The 18,108-nt window shown below is 48.0% G+C and overlaps 1 protein-coding gene and 1 pseudogene across 3 annotated transcripts in view; one reads left to right on the forward strand and one right to left on the reverse strand.

The window, feature by feature from the left end:
• Positions 1 to 10,705: 10,705 nt before the first annotated feature.
• ANXA6 (annexin A6) overlaps positions 10,706 to 18,108 on the reverse strand; it is a 52,404-nt gene continuing 45,001 nt past the window's right edge. For both annotated transcript variants that reach the window (XM_082651228.1, XM_082651227.1), the window contains 2 exons: positions 17,494 to 17,616; positions 10,706 to 11,510 (listed from right to left, as the gene is read on the reverse strand). In XM_082651228.1, the coding sequence (XP_082507354.1) occupies positions 11,451 to 11,510; positions 17,494 to 17,616 (183 nt within the window). In that variant the 3' untranslated portion in view covers positions 10,706 to 11,450. The remainder of the gene's footprint in view (positions 11,511 to 17,493; positions 17,617 to 18,108) is intronic.
• LOC309821253 (N-acetyllactosaminide beta-1,3-N-acetylglucosaminyltransferase 2-like) lies at positions 12,997 to 14,480 on the forward strand (annotated as a pseudogene). The gene has a single exon. The product of its transcript is annotated as an N-acetyllactosaminide beta-1,3-N-acetylglucosaminyltransferase 2-like (transcript).

Below are 18,108 nucleotides of genomic sequence, written 5' to 3' on the forward strand. Positions count from 1 at the left end.
TTCTTGCACAACATTATAGACCACCGAAGACCTAGGAATGGACAAGTCACACCCACTTTCTGCCCACTCAGAGCTCACAGGCTCTGGGCTGCGCTGTCCAGTACAGTAGCCATTAGCAGTACATGGCTATTTAAATATAAATTCGTTGAAATTAATAAAATTAATAATTCAGTTCCCCAGTAGCACTAGCCACATCGCAAGTGCTAAAGAGCCATGTGTGGTTACCACCTTAGACTGCACATGTATAGAATATTTCCATCACTACAGAAAGTTCTATTGGATAGCTTTGCTCTGGGGGCTACAGGCAAATCAATAGGTAACTACAGTCAAGGGTGGCAGAGTTATATTTTGACAGGAGGAATACAAGGAGCTATAGGAGCCAGGACAAGGGAGCGTCTGGTCAGGATTTGGGATCTGGGAAGTCTTCCTAAAGGAAGGGACACTTTGGCTGAGACCCGAAAGTAGCCAAGCAAGAGCATAAGGAAGGGTGTTCTCAGCAAAGGGAATAGAATATGCAAAGAGAAGAGAGAGTACATTCAGGGAACTGAAAATTGTTCACTCTGAGTGGACCATGGAGTTTGAAGCAAGCAAAGGGGAAGTGACAGAGGTGGGTCTGGAGAAATACCCAGGGTCAGATATCAAGAGGCCACATCAGTCCTGGACAGGGCATTGGGAGGTAGGGGGACAGGGGGTGACGGAGTGGGAGAGCCCACTGACTCTGATCCTCAACTGCTTCTGTGCCCTTCAGATTGGGATTGCCCGGGGAATGCTAGAGACACCTCCTGGCCCAACAGTCTCACTTTACAGATGTGGAAGTAAAGAACAGACAGGGGAAGTGACTTTCCAAGTGAGTTAATCGCGAGACTTCCTGACTCCTAGTCCAGTGCTCTTTCCCACACCACACTCAGTCCCCCAGTTGCACAGGCTGCTTTTTAAATGTTTCAATAGCCACATCTGGCAAGCAGCTACCATACCAAACCGTGCAGAAAGTCCTACAGGACTAATGACACCAGTCCCTGAGCTAGACCAGGCGCAAAGGGTGATACGCTTCCATGCATGTAAACTCTTTTCTCTGCGGGGAGTAAAAATATACCTTCTCACACCCACGTTGTCAGATGCTCCCATCTCTGTCCTCTGATACCAAATTGCAAGGCCTCCCTTACTCATGTCCCCAACAGCTCAGAAACTGGCATTTGGGATGATGGCAGGACTCAGCATCAGGGAGAGAGATCTTGCTCCTGGCTCCCTTTGTGAAGCCCCCTGAGTCAGCCAGAGCCTTCTGTGAAATTGAGGAATGTCCCTCAATTTCCTAGAGGAAATGGAGTTTCAGATTCCTCATTAGTATAATGTGTAATTCAGCCCTGATGTTCCGGGATTGTGATATTTCCCCTATACACAGTAGTTTCTCTCCAGAGGCCACAATCATCATAGATCCTCTGTGAATTTACAAAACTCAGCTTAGACTGGGTCCTGCTCCTGGAGTCCTAAATGGTGGAGGGACCTTAAAGGGCTAAGGAGGCTCGAGTAGCTGGACCCACATGAGCTGCAATCTCCAGTTAGAACACTTGGTTTGCGTACCCAGTGGGAAGATTAGCTCTGGGCTTTCCCTGCTCAAACGCTGAGAACAATCAGCTTCTCCCACCTTCTCTTCCCCTTCTTCCTTCTTCCAGCCATGGATTTCCTGAAATTGCCTTCCCTGTTCAGGCCAAGAGGTAGACATCAAGGAAGAAGAGGCCCTTGGACTGGGTATCGGAAGACTTGAGTTTGAGTCCTGGCTCTGCTGTGTGGCCCTGGGCAAGTTCCTTCCCCTCTCTGGTCCTCAGCTTCGCCTTCCATAACATGAAGGAATCAGACTAGATGATCACGAAGCGACCTTCCCTTCTGACACTGTAAGGAAGTCTAAAAGTTCAAAGGAAGGAGAAATCAGAGCAGGCCAAGATGGTCAGGAAATAATAACAGTAATATCTGATACTTAAGATTAACATGTACCAGGCATGGTACTAAGTGCTCTTCAATGCGTTCTTTTATGCATTCCTCATCAGAACCCCATGAGACTGGTACTGCGGTTTTACAAAGGAGGACACTGAGGCTTATAGTGGTTTAAGCCGACAGCTACTAGGTGGCATAGCTGGAGTTCAAACTCAGGTAATTAATGTCTCCAGAGCTTACCTGGGGGAGATGAGAGCTTTGCTGAACTTCAAAAGATGGGTGAGATTTGGATATACAGGGGGAAGCTCTCACAGGCCCACTCCTTTGCTACTTAATTAACTGGACACCCCGCCGCCCACCCTACCCTTAATTTCCTCTCCCACCCTGATGTCTCTGGTCTCGTTGCTGATGTTGTGGGAATAGCATTGAGCCCGTCTCATAATAGTCAATCAATATTTATTTAGCGAATGAATAGATTTGACTCTGTGGGCTTCCTGATTCATCAATTCTGTTGAAAGCTCCCCCAGTGTTATTTGAACCTAGACCAGGACTCTGGGCAGATTTCTGGATCCCACCATAGACCTGAGGTATCAGACTCTCGGGGACAGAGCCCTAGAGATAGCACTTTAAATAACCTTTCAGGGGTAGTCTTAGTACTTAGCAGTTTGAGAAGCCCAAGCTCCCTAAGCTGGGTCTTCCAACTCCAAAGTGAGAATTACCTGCTCAGATACAGACAGCCAAGAACTCACTGTCATGAACTAGCGGGAAGTACCAAGTATGCTAGCACTTCTCTGGGTCACCCAAACATCAAATCTGTGACTTTTGCAAAAATGCTTTGAGTCCACAAGCATCCACTAGGTGCTAGGCCCATTGCTGTTGCTGACTCACTATGTGACCTCAGTAGAAATTTCCTCTCTGTCTCTCACCTTCCTCATTTGTGAAAAGCGGTCAATTCTCTTTGCCCATCTATAACTCAGGGAATAGCTGTGTGCGTAGAGGTGTGCCCATTAGGATGATTTCATAAAGAATATCATAGGTGAGGGGTTTGTCAACTTTAGTGTCTGTCAGAATCATCTGATCCATTTGGTCTTGGGTGGGGGCCTTAGATCAGTGTTTCTCAATCCAGGCAGCACATCAGAATCACCTGGGGAGCCTTGTAAAACTACAGATGCCGAGGCCCCACCCCAGAGTAATTACAGCATAATCTCAGGGGGGTGTGGCCTGGGATTGGTATTTAAAAAGCTCCCCAGGGCTTCCCTGGTGGCGCAGTGGTTAAGAATCCGCTTGCCAATGCAGGGGACACGGGTTTGAGCCCTGGTTCAGGAAGATCCCACATGCCGTGGAGCAACTATGCCCGTGCACCACAGCTACCGAGGCTGCGCTCTAGAGCCCGTGAACCACAACTACTGAGCCCACGTGCCATAACTATTAAAGCCCGTGCGCCTGGAGTCCGTGCTCTGCAGCAAGAGAAGCCGCTGCAATAAGACCGTGTGCTGCAACGAAGAGTAGCGCCCGCTCGCCGCAACTAGAGAAAGCCCGCGCACAGCAACGAAGACCCAATGCAGCCAAAAATAAATAAAAATAAAATAAATTTAATTTAAAAATAAATAAATAAATAAAAAGCTCCCCAGGTGATACAAAGTTGTGACCACTGCCCTCAAAGGTCTTTTCTAACAGTTGGTTCTGATGCAGGTGGTCACAGGACCTCACTGTTTCCTTTTTTTGTACCAGGGAAGGTAGCTTCTCAGTACCAGGGTCAGAGTCCAGGAGGAGAACAGATCTTAGCATCTGGAGAGCTCTATCCCTCTTCTGTGGGTCACAGGACATCATACATGGTGGATGTGAAAGGAAAGATTAAAACTCAAACCAAGTCACTACGAAGAGAGGAGGTACATATAATTCTGTCAACACCTGAAAAATGGAATTCAGGGATGCATTTTGCAAAATTGTTGTTTCCAAGGAAACAGAAACAGGGCAGGCGGTATGTAGCAAGAGTCAAAGCAAGAAGATCCAAGGACAAATGTTGCAAGACTGCGCTGCTGAAGGAAGTGGTTTCTTAGCATATCAGCTCTGGAACAAAGCTTTGAGATTATCCAGACCAACCCCCTGGCCAGACGGAAGGAGACCTAAGGCCCAGGGAGGGGGAGGCATGTGCCCAAGGTTGAGTTAGCTTTACAATCCAGGCTTCCAGAACACCTCCTGCCTGCTGCCCTTTGTCCCTCAAGCACGTATCACTTCTGCTTTTGTTCCAGATTCCCAGCCCACCCTCTACCCTCACACCCTCTTGGATAGCACCCAGGATCAAAGGATGGGACTAAATCTGTGAGCCTGGATCTACACCGGCCAGATGACAGGGATGAAAGCCAGCGGGAGACTGGGGGGAGCTGGAGAGGAAGGAGCAGTGTCTGATGATGTGGCCTGACCTCAGAAAGGAAGCCTGGTCACCAGGGGGAATTTCCCCGGGTGAGGTCTCATGTCTACGCAAATATTGCACTCCAATTAACCTGGACCCCAAGATGGGAGAGAGGCAGGGGAGAGAGGGGACCCTGGGAGAGGTAGGGAATTGGGAAGGCAGGTAATAGGGCCTGAACTTCCCAGGTACCAGGCACTGTGCTAGGGTCTTTGTGTGCTTAATCTCATTTTGTTCCTGAAACATCCTCCTAAGTAGGAAGGTTGGGAGCCTGAGACCCAGTAAGGGGAAGGTACATTTGCCCATGAGAAAGCACAGCACTTCTGACCCTGAGGGGAGAGGTCATGATGAGGATGGGTCTGGTGTTGCAGCTGCTGACTAAGGTGACAGTAATGGGGCCCAAGTCTGAGAAGTCTGGCAGTTTCGTTTTAGGTTTCCATCTCACTCACCTGGGGAGTTTTATTCTGGAAACAGCAAAAAGGCATCAGGAATGTAGTGACCCTGACTTCCTGTGGGCAAATCCGAGCCCTCAAGTTTTCCCAGGTTCAACGGTAGGAGGTTGGGGGTGACAGCTGGCGCTGTTAACCCTTTCACCACCAGCTTCTTCTAGAACACTCCAAGAGAAGTGGAGAACGGGCTGGAGGCTTTTGAAGGAAAATCTCTCTCTCCCTCCCGCACCTTTACATTTCACTCACCTTGAGGCTCACTTCCTCCAGGAATCCTTTCCCGGGGCTTCTTCTCCATTGCAAGGCTGACCCCCCAGCTCCTCCAGGGAGCTGGTCTTGCCTCCCCAGAGCTCAAGGCAGGGTAGTTAGGCCCAAAGTCTGCCCGCCAGACAGCCTGGTTGTTCCTCCTCCTATCGAAGAACAGAACAAAGAATATACACAGGAACAGGCAGGTCACAGGTTCCTGGAGTTGTGTGCTGCACAGCAAGGCTGTGTGCCAGGAAAAGCATGAGCTCACACGTGCCCTAGCGAGTGCGTGTGAAAAGCAAGTTTGGGTGCTTGTGTGAGGCCCTTCCTGTGTGGCCAGCAGTGCATCTGTGGGCAGCGGTGTCTGTCTTTCTATTTGTGACCAACCGTGTTTTGGAGGCCTAATCATTTTTCTCTCTATGGTCAAGAATGTGTGTTTCTGATTCTGGGTATACAGTGTGTGTCCCTGTGGCTGTGTCTGGTGGTGATTTGGAATTGTGTGTGTGTGTGTGTGTGTGTGTGTGTGTGTGTGTGTGTGGGGTAAGTAGTACTTATGGGCTTTGAGTGGATACCCGATGTGTGGGAAAGTGGAAATGGAGATCCCTGGCCCAGCACAGGCTTGGGATCTCTGTGTCATCCCCCGCCCTCCCTGCTCTCCTATCAGGCCCTCCCATCCCCACCCATGGCTATCTCCAGGTAAAGGTCCATGGCCATCTCAGTGGGGTAGCCACTAGGGGGTTCTGGCTACAGCTGGCAGCACTGAAGGCAGGTGGTGGGGCTAGAGGAAGGGGTGGGACCATCCCACAGAATCTGTTAACTGCTAGACACCTGGGCCTGGGGGAAGGGCCAGTTCCCAGATGGCTCTGGTTGAGGGCCCCCTCAGTCCTCACCTAGCTGAGCGGAGGGCGATGGGATGGCCCGCACCAGGGGCCTTGGCCTCTTCCTGCCTTTAAAGCACTTCCTGCTGCCTCTGGGCTCCCAGGTGATGACACCTGGCTTCACCTCGGCCTCCCTCTCTTGTTCCCCATGGCAGGTCAGGCAGTTTCCTTGGTTTCTTGTTCCCTCTTGTGTCTTTCTTTTCTCCATCTCTGCTTCCCCCTACCCTGGCTCGGGTCCTCATCCCTCCACGTCAGGGGAATAACTGCAAGCCTGTCCGATGGTCTCCCAGCTGCTGGACTGGTCTCCTCCTCCACGCAGGGCCCCAGAGATGGCTTTCTAAAGGATGTCTCTAATATCCTACTCCCATCCCCAGCACATTCAGGGGCTGGCTAGGGCCCAGAGGGAAAGGGCCACAGTCCAGCCCAGACTCTCCGTGACCTTCCTAAACGTTGTCTTCACGCTGGGTGCGGGGCCCAGGACCTCCAGGGGCACACCCCACTGCCTCCAATTCCCACCTCTGTACCTTTACTCAAGTTGTCCCTGCCTGCGACTCTCTCCCTCCTTCAATATCTTTTACTATTGAGAGCTTCTCTACCCATCTTTTGAGGTGCTTCTCACATGCCCTCTTTCCAGGGAGATTTTTCAGGCCTCTCTGTGGTTAATCTGTGGCCTCTGCACTTGGTACCCCCTCCTACTGCGTGTTTGGTTGAATTTTTCTTATAATCTTTCCCGACTTAGCTCTCCGAAGGTAAGGAGAACAGTTGTAGGCACTCAGTTAATCATCAGAGGCTCTTTTTTTTTTTTTTGCGGTACGCGGGCCTCTCACCGTTGTGGCCTCTCCCTTTGCGGAGCAACAGGCTCCGGACGTGCAGGACCAGCGGCCATGGCTCACGGGCCCAGCCGCTCCGCGGCATGTGGGATCCTCCCGGACCGGGGCACGAACCCGCGTCCCCTGCATCGGCAGGCGGACTCTCAACCACTGCGCCCAGGGAAGTCCATCATCAGAGGCTCCTGAAAGAGACTCCTCTCTGTCTTTCTCTGCTCTGAAATGGAATCCAGCCTATTTATTAATAACAAAGAGGTGATATTTATTGAGTCTTTGCTGTGTCCTGGACAGTGTCCCCAGAGATAGACATGCATTGCTTTAGTTCATCTTCACAACAACCCTGTGAGATAGAAACCTTGGTTGTTCCCATTTTACACATAAGGACATCAAGGCATAGTGCGGCCAAGCAACTTACCTACTTCTCAGTGGTGGGCTGGCATTCAGATCCAGGCTGGTCTGCCTGCCTCCCTCCCTCCATAGATCTAACTAGGCTCAGTGACAGAACTAGAATTTCCCAAATGCCTAACTGCAGCTCTGAAGTGGGGAAGTCTGCCCTGGGAAACCTGAGGTCTGAGGGGAGCGGGGAGGCCCGTTAGAGGGGTGATTTACCGCTCTGGGTTCTGAAATTTGGACTGCGCAACTTGACGCTTCTCCCTCCTGTTCTCAGCTCTGCCATCAGGAGGAAGAGGGGGATGTGTCACCCGAGAGAGCAGAGCCGGAATCAGGAGACCCGGGTGCTAGCTGCAGGACTAGCCCTTGCTGACAGCGCGGCCACAGTCTGCTCTCTGGGCCTCGATTTCCAAACTTGGGAAATAAGAGGGTTGGTTTGGATGATCTCTAAGACCATTTCCAGCTCAGTCAACCCATGACGTGCTGCCTTCAGGCAATTTGCGTCACCACTTGGACCCTGAGTTTCCTCGTTAGTAGAATGAGGTGCTCACCCCTGCAAAGCAGCAGAGGATTATTGAGGCGGGGAATCACTCCAGTGGGATCACTCTGGTGATGGTGACTCGCGACTCTCAGCAAAGCCAGGCACAGCAAGTTATCAGGGTGCTGTAAATAGCCAACAGTTCCCACAATGTTCTCCGACAGCAGGAAATGTGATGGCAGCGATTCCCAAAGAGTCGCTCTCTGCTCAGCTTAAAAGGGCAACCTCCTCCCAACCAGCCACTTCCTTCAGACATTTCCTCCTGGTCCCAAAGACCAAGGTGGGCGCATACCCGTCCAGGGCTGCCGAGAAGCGTTTGCCCCGAGAGAAAAGGCACGGCTCAGGGCAGGAGGGGAGCCGACTCTGGGCTGAAGCCCTCTCGGAGGGAAGACTGAAGAAAGTGGAAGGACGTGCAGGGTGTTGACAGAAGCACTGGACCGGGGCCAGGACTGCACGGTTCCAGTTTTCTGCCGCTGAAAAGCTACGTGACCCTAGGCCTGCTGCTTCCTCTCTGTGAAGTGACAGTTGTCTGTCTGGCTGAGAGGGAGGTGAGAATTTCTGAGGGTCCCTTCCACACTAGAGCATCACGACCATCCTCCTGTGCTCCCACTTTGAGACAGCAGCGGTCTGGGCTTCTGCTTTCTCTTTCCCTTTAGTTTTAATTTAGTCCCCACCACTTCTCTCCGTTGAACTCTGGCCACAGAAACAACCTCCAGTGTTGTTTAGTACAGTTTTGGAGACGACTGGATGGGAGGGCACTTGAACATAATCTTTTAAGGATTAGGACCACAGCGGTCTAAGCTGTTCTATCTTTAGCATCTTGCACACGGCATGGCACATAGGAGGCATTCAGTACGCATGAGGTGCATGAGTGGATGGATGAATGAACGAATGAGGTGCCTTGGATTCAGAACAGTCGTTACTCCCTCCTCTGCCACAGCTCCAAGAAAAAAGCAGGGTTTGCTCTGCAGGTACCTGGGACTTAGCGCAACTGTTGTAGTAGCCTCCCAACTGGCCACCCTCCCTTCATAGTCTTTGCTTAAATTCAGAGGCTTACCTTCCCCGGCCAAGAAGCTCCAAAGGCTCCCCCTGGGTTATGAGATAAAATCCTGACTTACAAGGTCCTCTAAGTGGATGCAAACTCCCATTTCGAATCTCATCTACCTCCCCTCAAAACGCTGAGGGTCTCCCTCCTACTGCTGACCTATCCCAGAATGCACATACCTTAACTGAAAATTCAAGTTAACAAGTGAAAACTGCATGTTGAGGGATTAGTGTGGTGTCCGGTACACGGCCAGTGCTCCCTTTGAGCTATCCTTCTTCCTGCTTTCCAGGAATTCTAGAAATTCCTGGTTTTTCCACTTGTGTATTCCCCTCAGCCTCATGAGGTCTTCCCATGGCCTCAGATTCCATCACTCTTTCCTTTCCATCCCCAGCCTATTTTTCCCTCGGAGGTTTTATTTATTTTTTTTGGCTGCGCTGTGTGGCATGAGGGGAATCTCAGTTTCCCGACCAGGGATCAAAACCCGTGACCCCTGCATTGGGAGCATGGAGTCTTAACCATGGGAGCAGCAAAGTCCCCCCTCGGTGCATACTTTCTTTTTTTTTGTGGGATCTTCCCGGACTGGGGCACGAACCCGTGTCTCCTGCATTGGCAGGTGGACTCTCAACCACTGCGCCACGAGGGAAGCCCCCCCCTCGGTGCATACTTTTAAGGCGCTTCCATATTTGTCTTCTGATGCCTCTGTGATGCGCGGCTGATGACTTTTTGAAAACAAAGCTCAAGGAAGCGTCTTGGGGGCCACCTCCCGGCTTCTACAATGGGGCCTGGCTCAGGGAAGGTAGTGCTGGCAGCTGACTCCGAGCCAGATGGCCCCAAACTTCTACGAATCATTTCATTTACCCCACAAAGGCTGTGCCACAGGTAGGAATGGGACCTGTCTTACAAACGAGGAAACTGAGGGTCACAGAGATAACATGGTCACAGTCAGTTAGTGGCAAAGGTCTGACTCCACAGCTCTGAACCACTGTGTTAATTTATCTTCGGTAACAGTTCAATTAAGTTGGGCAAAGCGTCAAACAAGCTCGCAGCTGACCCTCATGGGGGTTTGGGCTCACAGGGTGGTAGAGGGAAGGAAGTGGGAAAGACACAAGGTAAACTGCCTGACTTTCAGACTCATTACGTCAGAGATGAAGACAGGGCTCTTCGAGACTGTTAGGTCCAACCCCTCACTGTACAAATGGAGTCACTGAGGCCCAGTGAGGGCAGGGGCTGGTCCAAGGTCACACAAGACCAGACTCGGGACTTCCCTGGCGGTCTAGTGGTTAAGACTGTGCTTCCACTGCCAGGGGACACGGGTTTGATTCCTGGTCGGGGAACTAAGATCCCACATGCCACGCACAAAGCAGCCAAAAACATAAATAAATAAGAAAAAAAGAAAAGAAAAAAGACCAGACGCAGCACATTTCCCAATGTCCCCACACCATTCCCTCCTCAGCAGCTACAACAAACACACGCTGAACTGCAGGAGAGGGCAGGTCAGCCGGGCCAGGGAGCAGAGCCCTCCAGCCAGTAGGCACCCACATGCCATGGTCACTGGATAACTGTAAGTCCGTGGTCGCTAGATAACTTTAGATCTGAGTCCCAGAGCAGAAGCAGAGCTGGGGGAAGGGAGATGGAGAAAGTGCAGCTGACCTCCCGTTGACCACTGATCTTCACAAACTGGAAGCTCTCCACAGGCCTCCCCAGATCACGATCACATCTGGTGCCCCTGAAGAGTTCAAAAGAGGAAGTCTGGGCTCGGATGTCATGGATGAAGCGTGCACAGAGAAACATTCTGGTGGCAGAGGGAGGAGAGCGGACCCGAGACCCAGACCCGGCTGCGCCAGCCTTCCCAGGCTGACCTGAGCTCAGACCCTCATTTGGGATTCCCAGGAAGGGATGGGAAGATAGAAAGTCACTCCTGGGCAGGTTAACACCTCAGCTCTAATGGCAACAATCTGGGCTTGCAGGTTCTAGGTCAAAACCACAGATCCCTCTTGGAAATGTATTTATGTGTCTGTATGTCTCTTTTTATTTAAAGAGAGAAGAAATGGAAAGGGAATGATTTGGAGGCACATCCTAGAATGTCAATGTTAGAAAGCCAAGATCTTTTTGTTGAACTCTCTCATTTTGTAGCCAAGAGCAAGGAGACTCAGGGAGGGAAAGAGACTGGTGCAAGGTCATAAGGCAAGTGTGTGGCGGATACAAATTTGAACACAGGTATTTGGACTCCTGGTTCAGTGGTCTAGCACAATAACCGGGACAGAGGTGGTGGTGAAACGGTGGGAGGATTGTCAGTTGGCCCGAAGATATTTCTTCCTCGCCCACCGCCCCCAGAACTGGCACCTGCCACCACACCCCACCATGCAAAGCACACACATCACTCGCTTCACATTCAGAGCCTCAGAATGTTTTTGGCTTCGACAGAGCCCAAACCAGGGCAGGGACTGTGACAACGGACGGAAGCTGGGAAGGCAGGAGGAGGAAGATGGGGAGAGGAGGTGGACGGGATCAATGGCTACGGTTCTTCAGCCACTCAGACGTGAGTAGGAGTGACCGTGCCGCGCCCTTACTGGCTAGTGGGAGTGGGAGCTTTTCCTAAACCCCAGTTGAAGACAAGAGCCCACCCTGGCCCCTCCCCCCACCCCTGTCCCTTCTTTAGTCTCTGAAGCTGGAGCATCAGGCTGGGTCGTGGCGGGGGGATGACCACTTCTTAGCAGAGGTGCCCGCCAACGCCGGCGGTCCTAATCCTTGCCTCCACAGAGAGCCAGCAAGGCCTTCAGGAAGTGACCGGAGGTGTCGCCCTGGCAGGGACAGAGGGAGAGCAGAGTGAGTGAAACAATCTTGATGACCTCAAGGCCCCCTGCTCCCAGCCGCTGGCAGCCTGGATGTCTCCCTAGTACGTAAATGTGACCATGTCCCTTCCGTGGCTCCCCATCAACCTCAGGAAAATGTCCAAGCTCTAGGCCTGGCTTCAAGGTCTTGTGTGGTCTGACCCTCATGAAGCTCTGTGGCTTCACCTCCCCGCTTCCTTCCGGGAGCATCTTGGTCATCTTACTACCTACATACCTACCATTGCTCCACCCAGCACGCCCTCCACACTGCCCCCAAATCCTGTCTGCCGTCAGATGCCCCCTCCTCTGTGAAGCGTTCCTGCCTCTATTCTTGTCTCCTCCCATGGCTGCCTTGCACCCTGCTAACCCTCCCCCCACGGCCATTAACACAAGTGTTACAGCAGTGGTCCCCAAACTTTTTGGCACCGGGGACCAGTTTCGTGGAAGACAATTTTCCCACGAACCATGGTGGGGGGTGAGGGGAGGGGGATGGTTCAGCGGGAATGCGAGCGATGGGGAGTGACAGGTGAAGTTTCACTTGCTCGCCCACCACTCACCTCCTGCTGTGCGGCCCGGTTCCTAAGAGCCCGCGGACCGGTACTGTTCCGCGGCCCAGGATTGGGGATCCCTGTGTTACGGAATTCCTTATTTGAACAAACATTATTGAGCACTTACTGGGTAACAGGCCCTTGCAAGAATTTATGTGACCATCATTGGATTTATGTTGTATTGTCTGGCATACGACAGGGCTATGGGGGGGAGGGAGCAGACTTTCTCCCTCCTTTTAGAGGGTTCCTGTCATTTTTATATTTTTTGTTTCTGTAATTTTTGATATATGATTAAAAGTAATATATTAGGACTTCCCTGGTGGCGCAGTGGTTAAGAATCCACCTGCCAATGCATGGGACACGGGTTCGAGCCCTGGTCCGGGAAGATCCCGCATGCCACGGAGCAACGAAGCCCGTGGCCACAACAACTGAGCCTGCACTCTAGAGCCTGCGAGCCGCAACTACTGAACCCACGTGCCACAACTACTAAAGCCTGTGTGCCTGGAGCCCGTGCTCCACAAGAGAAGCCACCACACCACAACGAAGAGTAGCCCCCGTTTGCCACAACTAGAGAAAGCCCAAGGGCAGCAACAAAGACCCAACGCAGCCAAAATAAGTAAATAAATAAAGTTATATATAAAAAAAGAGGAACTTGCCTCTTAAAAAAAAATCATTGTTGTAAACAATTCAAATCAAAGGATTATACAATAAGTCTCCCTCCTACCCCAAACCCTAACTTCCTAAATCAAGAGGCAGCCACTGTTGTATTTACTTGTGTGATCTTCTAGCAATGCTTTTCCATATGCATATACAAATATGTATATATGTATAATGTCCCTTTTCTGCAGAGCATTCATACTATTCTGGGCCATAATTTTTGACTTAGAGAAGATCCCAAATCAGCACATAGAACCTCCTCATGCTTTTTCATGGCTGTACTGTACTCTGTCATATGGATACACTGTAATTTATTTAACCAGTTCTGTATGATGGTAAATGTCTTCATTTATTTGATTGTGGCAGTCTCCAAAAGCAGTAGCCAAGAAAAAAATGGGGAGGGGAAGTAATAATACCCAAAGAAAAGCTCTGGAAGATATCTGACCCTCCCAAGGCATATTGGAACAGGGAACAAGAAAAGCTGAACAGGAGGTACAATCCCATTTTGAACATGTTAGCCAACCAGACAGGGGAAGCGTAAGGATTTTCCAACATAAGCCATCTGAATTATGGTGAACCTAACCTGAGGGTCACGTCAGTAGTTTCAGGTTTCGACAGTTTGCCAGACAGATTTAAAGACTTTCTGTTGTATTTGAGATGTTGAAATTATTCACTGCTTAGAGATCAACCAGGTAAGTACGCAAAGCAGCCCTTCTCATTGCTGGCGATTAAGTCCCTTACTTCACATTTCGATAGAAGGCAAGCGATTTGGGAATCTTGGGGCAAAGAAACCAACGTGGGGAACCAAACAGTGGTGCGAGTCTTCTTACTGGGCCAGACCCCTGCAGGGGACAACCATCCTGACCTTTCAGATGTGCTGAAATTCGAGAGTGAGAAGCACCAAGGCATTCTTATGTGGAACTACAGAGACACCTTCTTCAATTTATCTCTGAAAGAAGTACTCCTTCTCAGGTGGGTGAGCACTTCCTGCCCAAATGCTGAGTTCGTGTTCAAGGGCGATGATGATGTTTTTGTGAACACCCGTCACATCCTGAATCACTTGAATAGCTTATCCAAGAACAAAGCCAAAGATTTGTTTATAGGTGATGTGATTCCCAATGCTGGACCCCGTCAGGATGAGAAACTGAAGTACTACGTCCTGGAAGTTCTTTACACTGGCGTCTACCCACCTTATGCAGGGGGAGGGGGATTCCTCTACTCTAGCCACCTGGCTCTGAGGCTATACAATGTAACTGGCTAGGTCCTTCTCTACCCCATCGATGCTGTTTATACTGGAATGTGCCTTCAGAAACTTGGCCTCATTCCAGAGAAACACAAAGGCTTCAGGACATTTGATATAGAAGAGTAAAACAGGAATAACATTCGTTCCTAAGTAGATTTGATGTTGGTACATAGTAGAAAACCTCAAGAGATGATTGATATTTGGTCTCGGTTGCAAAATGCTTATTTAAGTTGTTAAATTATGTACAAACTAAATTTTGCATAGAAAGATGTATCTCGAATAGTTCCCATGTGATGTTCTCTCACATTAGAGGTAATTTCTATGTAAAACCATCAAAATTGCCTTTATGAGTAGTATCCATATGAGGGTCTCTAAACCTTTCAGTGTAGTATTTTCTGAAGAGGGAAAGCAGAAGACACTAATGTTTATGTAGGATATGACAGGACGAATGGTTCTGACCCTTCCTGCTGGCTAGTGGTCATTGTTTTCTAACTTGTCCCCCTTGTCATCTGAAATCATGTTTCTGGAATTTGATCGTGTTATCTTTGTTTTATTTTTGTTTTGCTCTCATATGATGATAACCCTATTTCCCATTATAATGAGTGAACTCTCTGTGATTTAGGTATTCATAAACGTATAGGCTACAAAGACATTGTTATATATGACTCAGTGCTTTCTGTGGAGTGGAATAACATTTTCATGAAATTTGGATGAATTTTTAAAAATTGTCTAGAAAAATTTGACTTCTTTCAAAATTTCCTGCCACCGCAACATTTCCTTGTGTTAATCTAATCAACCAGTTTTGCAAAATGGGAATCACTGTGTGACATTCATCCAGTTTATCTTGTTATGGTCTTATGGTCATAATAAGGAGGAAGCTTAACTATCTTGTATTTGGTTTGCTGGGTGGTGGTGTGATAGTTCTCTCTTTTTCAGTATTTGAAAATAATGAGTATGATTCCATAATCTTCAAACTGAAGACTGAATTGACCCTGACAACCATATTGTGTTTTTGATTTTTCATTGTGAACCAGGAAAGCATATGTAACTTTTGAACTTTAAGTGAAAAGACTGAAGTGGCAGACCTTTTTATCAGTGGTTTGTCAGTTTAAAACTGCAGAATTCTATTCTTGCCATATGGTTACGTGTTGCTTATACAAAATTATTATCCTGAGTAGTGACTGCTTTCCTGTCTCAGTGTAGAAGTGCCTGTGTTTTTATTTATTGTTCAGATCAAATACCAAAACATTTTCTTAAATATATTCTGTGTAATATTTTATTTGTATACAGTGTTGTTGATGAATTATTTAACTAGAGCATGGTATTTTAAGTAGTAAGTAGAACATATGTTAGATAAAGTTAACTGTCATTTTTGAATTAAAAAAATTTTTTTGGGGGTGGGGGATATGAACTAGAATTCTGCCAAACTGTTGCTTATATATACTGTCTTGTAACATGCTTTCTTGAGATATTTTTGTGTTACAGATATGAAGATTCTTACCAGATGTGATACTGGGGACTGTAAGAAGATAGAAATAAAGTCACCATATTTTTAATTGTCATGTGAAAAAAAAAATTGAAAATAGAACTACCATATGACTCAGCAATTTCAATCCTGGGTATTTATCCAAAGAAAACAAAAATATTAATTAGAAAAGATATATGCATTCCTATGTTCAGAGCAGCATTATTCACAATAGCTAAGATATGGAAGCAACCCAAGTGCCCATCAATTGATGAATGGATAAAGAAGATGTGGTATATACATACAATGGAATATTACTCAGCCATAAAAAATGAAATCTTTGCCATATGTTCACTTAGAACATATGCTAAGTGAAATAAGTAAGAAAGAGAAATGCTGTATGGTTTCACTTATACTCGGAATCTAACAAACAAAATAAATGAACAAACATAAGAAAAAAAGAAACAGAGTCATAGATACAGAGAGCAAATAGGTGGTTGCCAGAGGAGAGCTGGTAGGGGGAGGAAAGAAAAAGGTGAGGGAGATTAGAGGCACAAGCTTCCAGTTGCAAAATAAGTGGGTCATGGGTATGAAATGTACAGCGTGGGGAGTATAGTCAACAACTACTATCTTTGTATGGTGACACGTTGTAACTAGACTTATCATGGTGATCATTCTGAAATGCATAGAAAAAAATCACTATGTTGTATAACAGGAACTAACCTAGTGCTGTAGGTCAATTATACTTCAAAAACAAACAAACATACAAACAAACTCATAGAAACAGAGATCAGATTTGTGTTTACCAGAGGTAGGGGGTGGGGGAGGGGCAACTGGATGAAGGCGGTCAAAAGGCACAAACTATAAGACAAATAAGTATTAGGAATGTAATGTACAACATGATAAATATAATTAACACTGCTGTATGTTACATATAAAAGTTAAGAGAGTAAATCCTAAGAGTTCTCATCACACACACAAAAAAATTTACTATTTCTTTAATTTTGCATCTATACAAGATGATGGATGTTCACTAAAGTTATTGTGATAAGCACTCCATGATGTATCTAAGTCAAATCATCATGCTGTACACCTTAAACTTATATAATGCTATATGTCAATTATATCTCAATAAAACTGGAAGAAAAAAATAATGAAGATTTGCTACCAAGTTACATTTACACCAAGTCTGTATGAGACTGCCTGTGAGCTTCCTCATGGTCTTGTCAACCAAGTATAGCATCAAACTTTAAGATTTTGGTCAGTCCCCAAAATCAAAGAAATGGGCTTCATAAATGAAAAAAGTCAGATGCAAAAAATCACATATTACATGATTCCACTTACATGAGATAATCAGAAAAGGCAAATCCATAGAGACAGAAAGTCACTTGTAGGTTGCCTAGGGCTGGGGGTGGAAATAGGTAAACAGGTACAAGGGACATCAGTGGGGTGATGAAAGTGTTCTAACACTGGATTGTGGTGAAGGCTGTACAACTCATTAACTTTACTAAAAATTACTGATGCCCTTAAACGAGTAAATTTCATAAAATTTATGATACTTAAATTACACTTCAATAAAATTGCTTTTAAAAAGCCAAAAAAAAAAGGCTCTTTTTTTTGCGGTACGTGGGCCTCTCACTGTTGGGGCCTCTCACTGTTGTGGCCTCTCCCATTGCGGAGCACAGCCTCCGGACGCGCAAGCTCCGCGGCCATGGCTCACGGGCCCAGCCGCTCCGTGGCATGTGGGATCTTCCCTGACCGGGGCACGAACCCGTGTCCCCTGCATTGGCAGGCGGATTCTCAACCACCGCGCCACCAGGGAAGCCCCAAGACTCTTGTTTTATTTGGAAATCTTTATAAGCCTTTGATCCATCCATCTGAAATCTATTTTGGTATAAAGAGTGAGGCAGGTCTCCTCTCATTTAGCAACGTCTTGACTGTTCTAAGAGGTAACATTCTGGGAATAAAAAGGACTTCTAATCTATGTTCAAGCATCTGACACTCACCGCTCCCCCACTGACCTCTCACCCCGCCCCTCACCTCAATGGCTTGGTGGAGAGACTTGTCATATTTCTCAATGAACTCCCGCCGGATGTTGAGCAGGTCGATCTCACTCCGGGAGACCATGATCCTGGTGAGGGTCTTCTCCTCTGTGCCAGCACCCTGGTGGAGCCAGGCGACAGGGAGAAACACAGGGCAGGAGGAGAAATGGGGTTAGGTCAGGCAGGAACTCATGGGTGTCCCTCTGCCTCTCTCCCTTTTCCCTCCAAAACCAGGGTGGGACATCCTGCCCCTCTCTTCCACAAACAGTCCTGACTCAAACTCCCCTGTGCCAGGACTGGCCAAACAGAGGCAAGAACAGCCTGTATGAGTTGAATAGTGTGCCCCCCAAATTCATGTCCACCTAGAACCTTACAAGGTTATCTAATATGGATATAGGGTCTTAGCACATGTAATTAGTTGAGGTTATACTGCATTTGGGTGAGCCCTAGATCCAATGACTGGTGTCCTTACAGGAAGAGGACACATGGACATACACACAGATAAAGGCAGAGACTGCAGGGACTCATGCTTAAGTCAGGAAACACCAGGATTCCAGACGCCCACCCGAAGCTAGGAGAAAGGCATGGGAGAGTTTCCCCCTCAAGGCCTCCA

Source organism: Grampus griseus (genome assembly GCF_964374135.1).
Source record: "Grampus griseus genome assembly, chromosome: 3".
In the NCBI taxonomy this organism is placed as follows: Eukaryota; Metazoa; Chordata; class Mammalia; order Artiodactyla; family Delphinidae; genus Grampus; species Grampus griseus.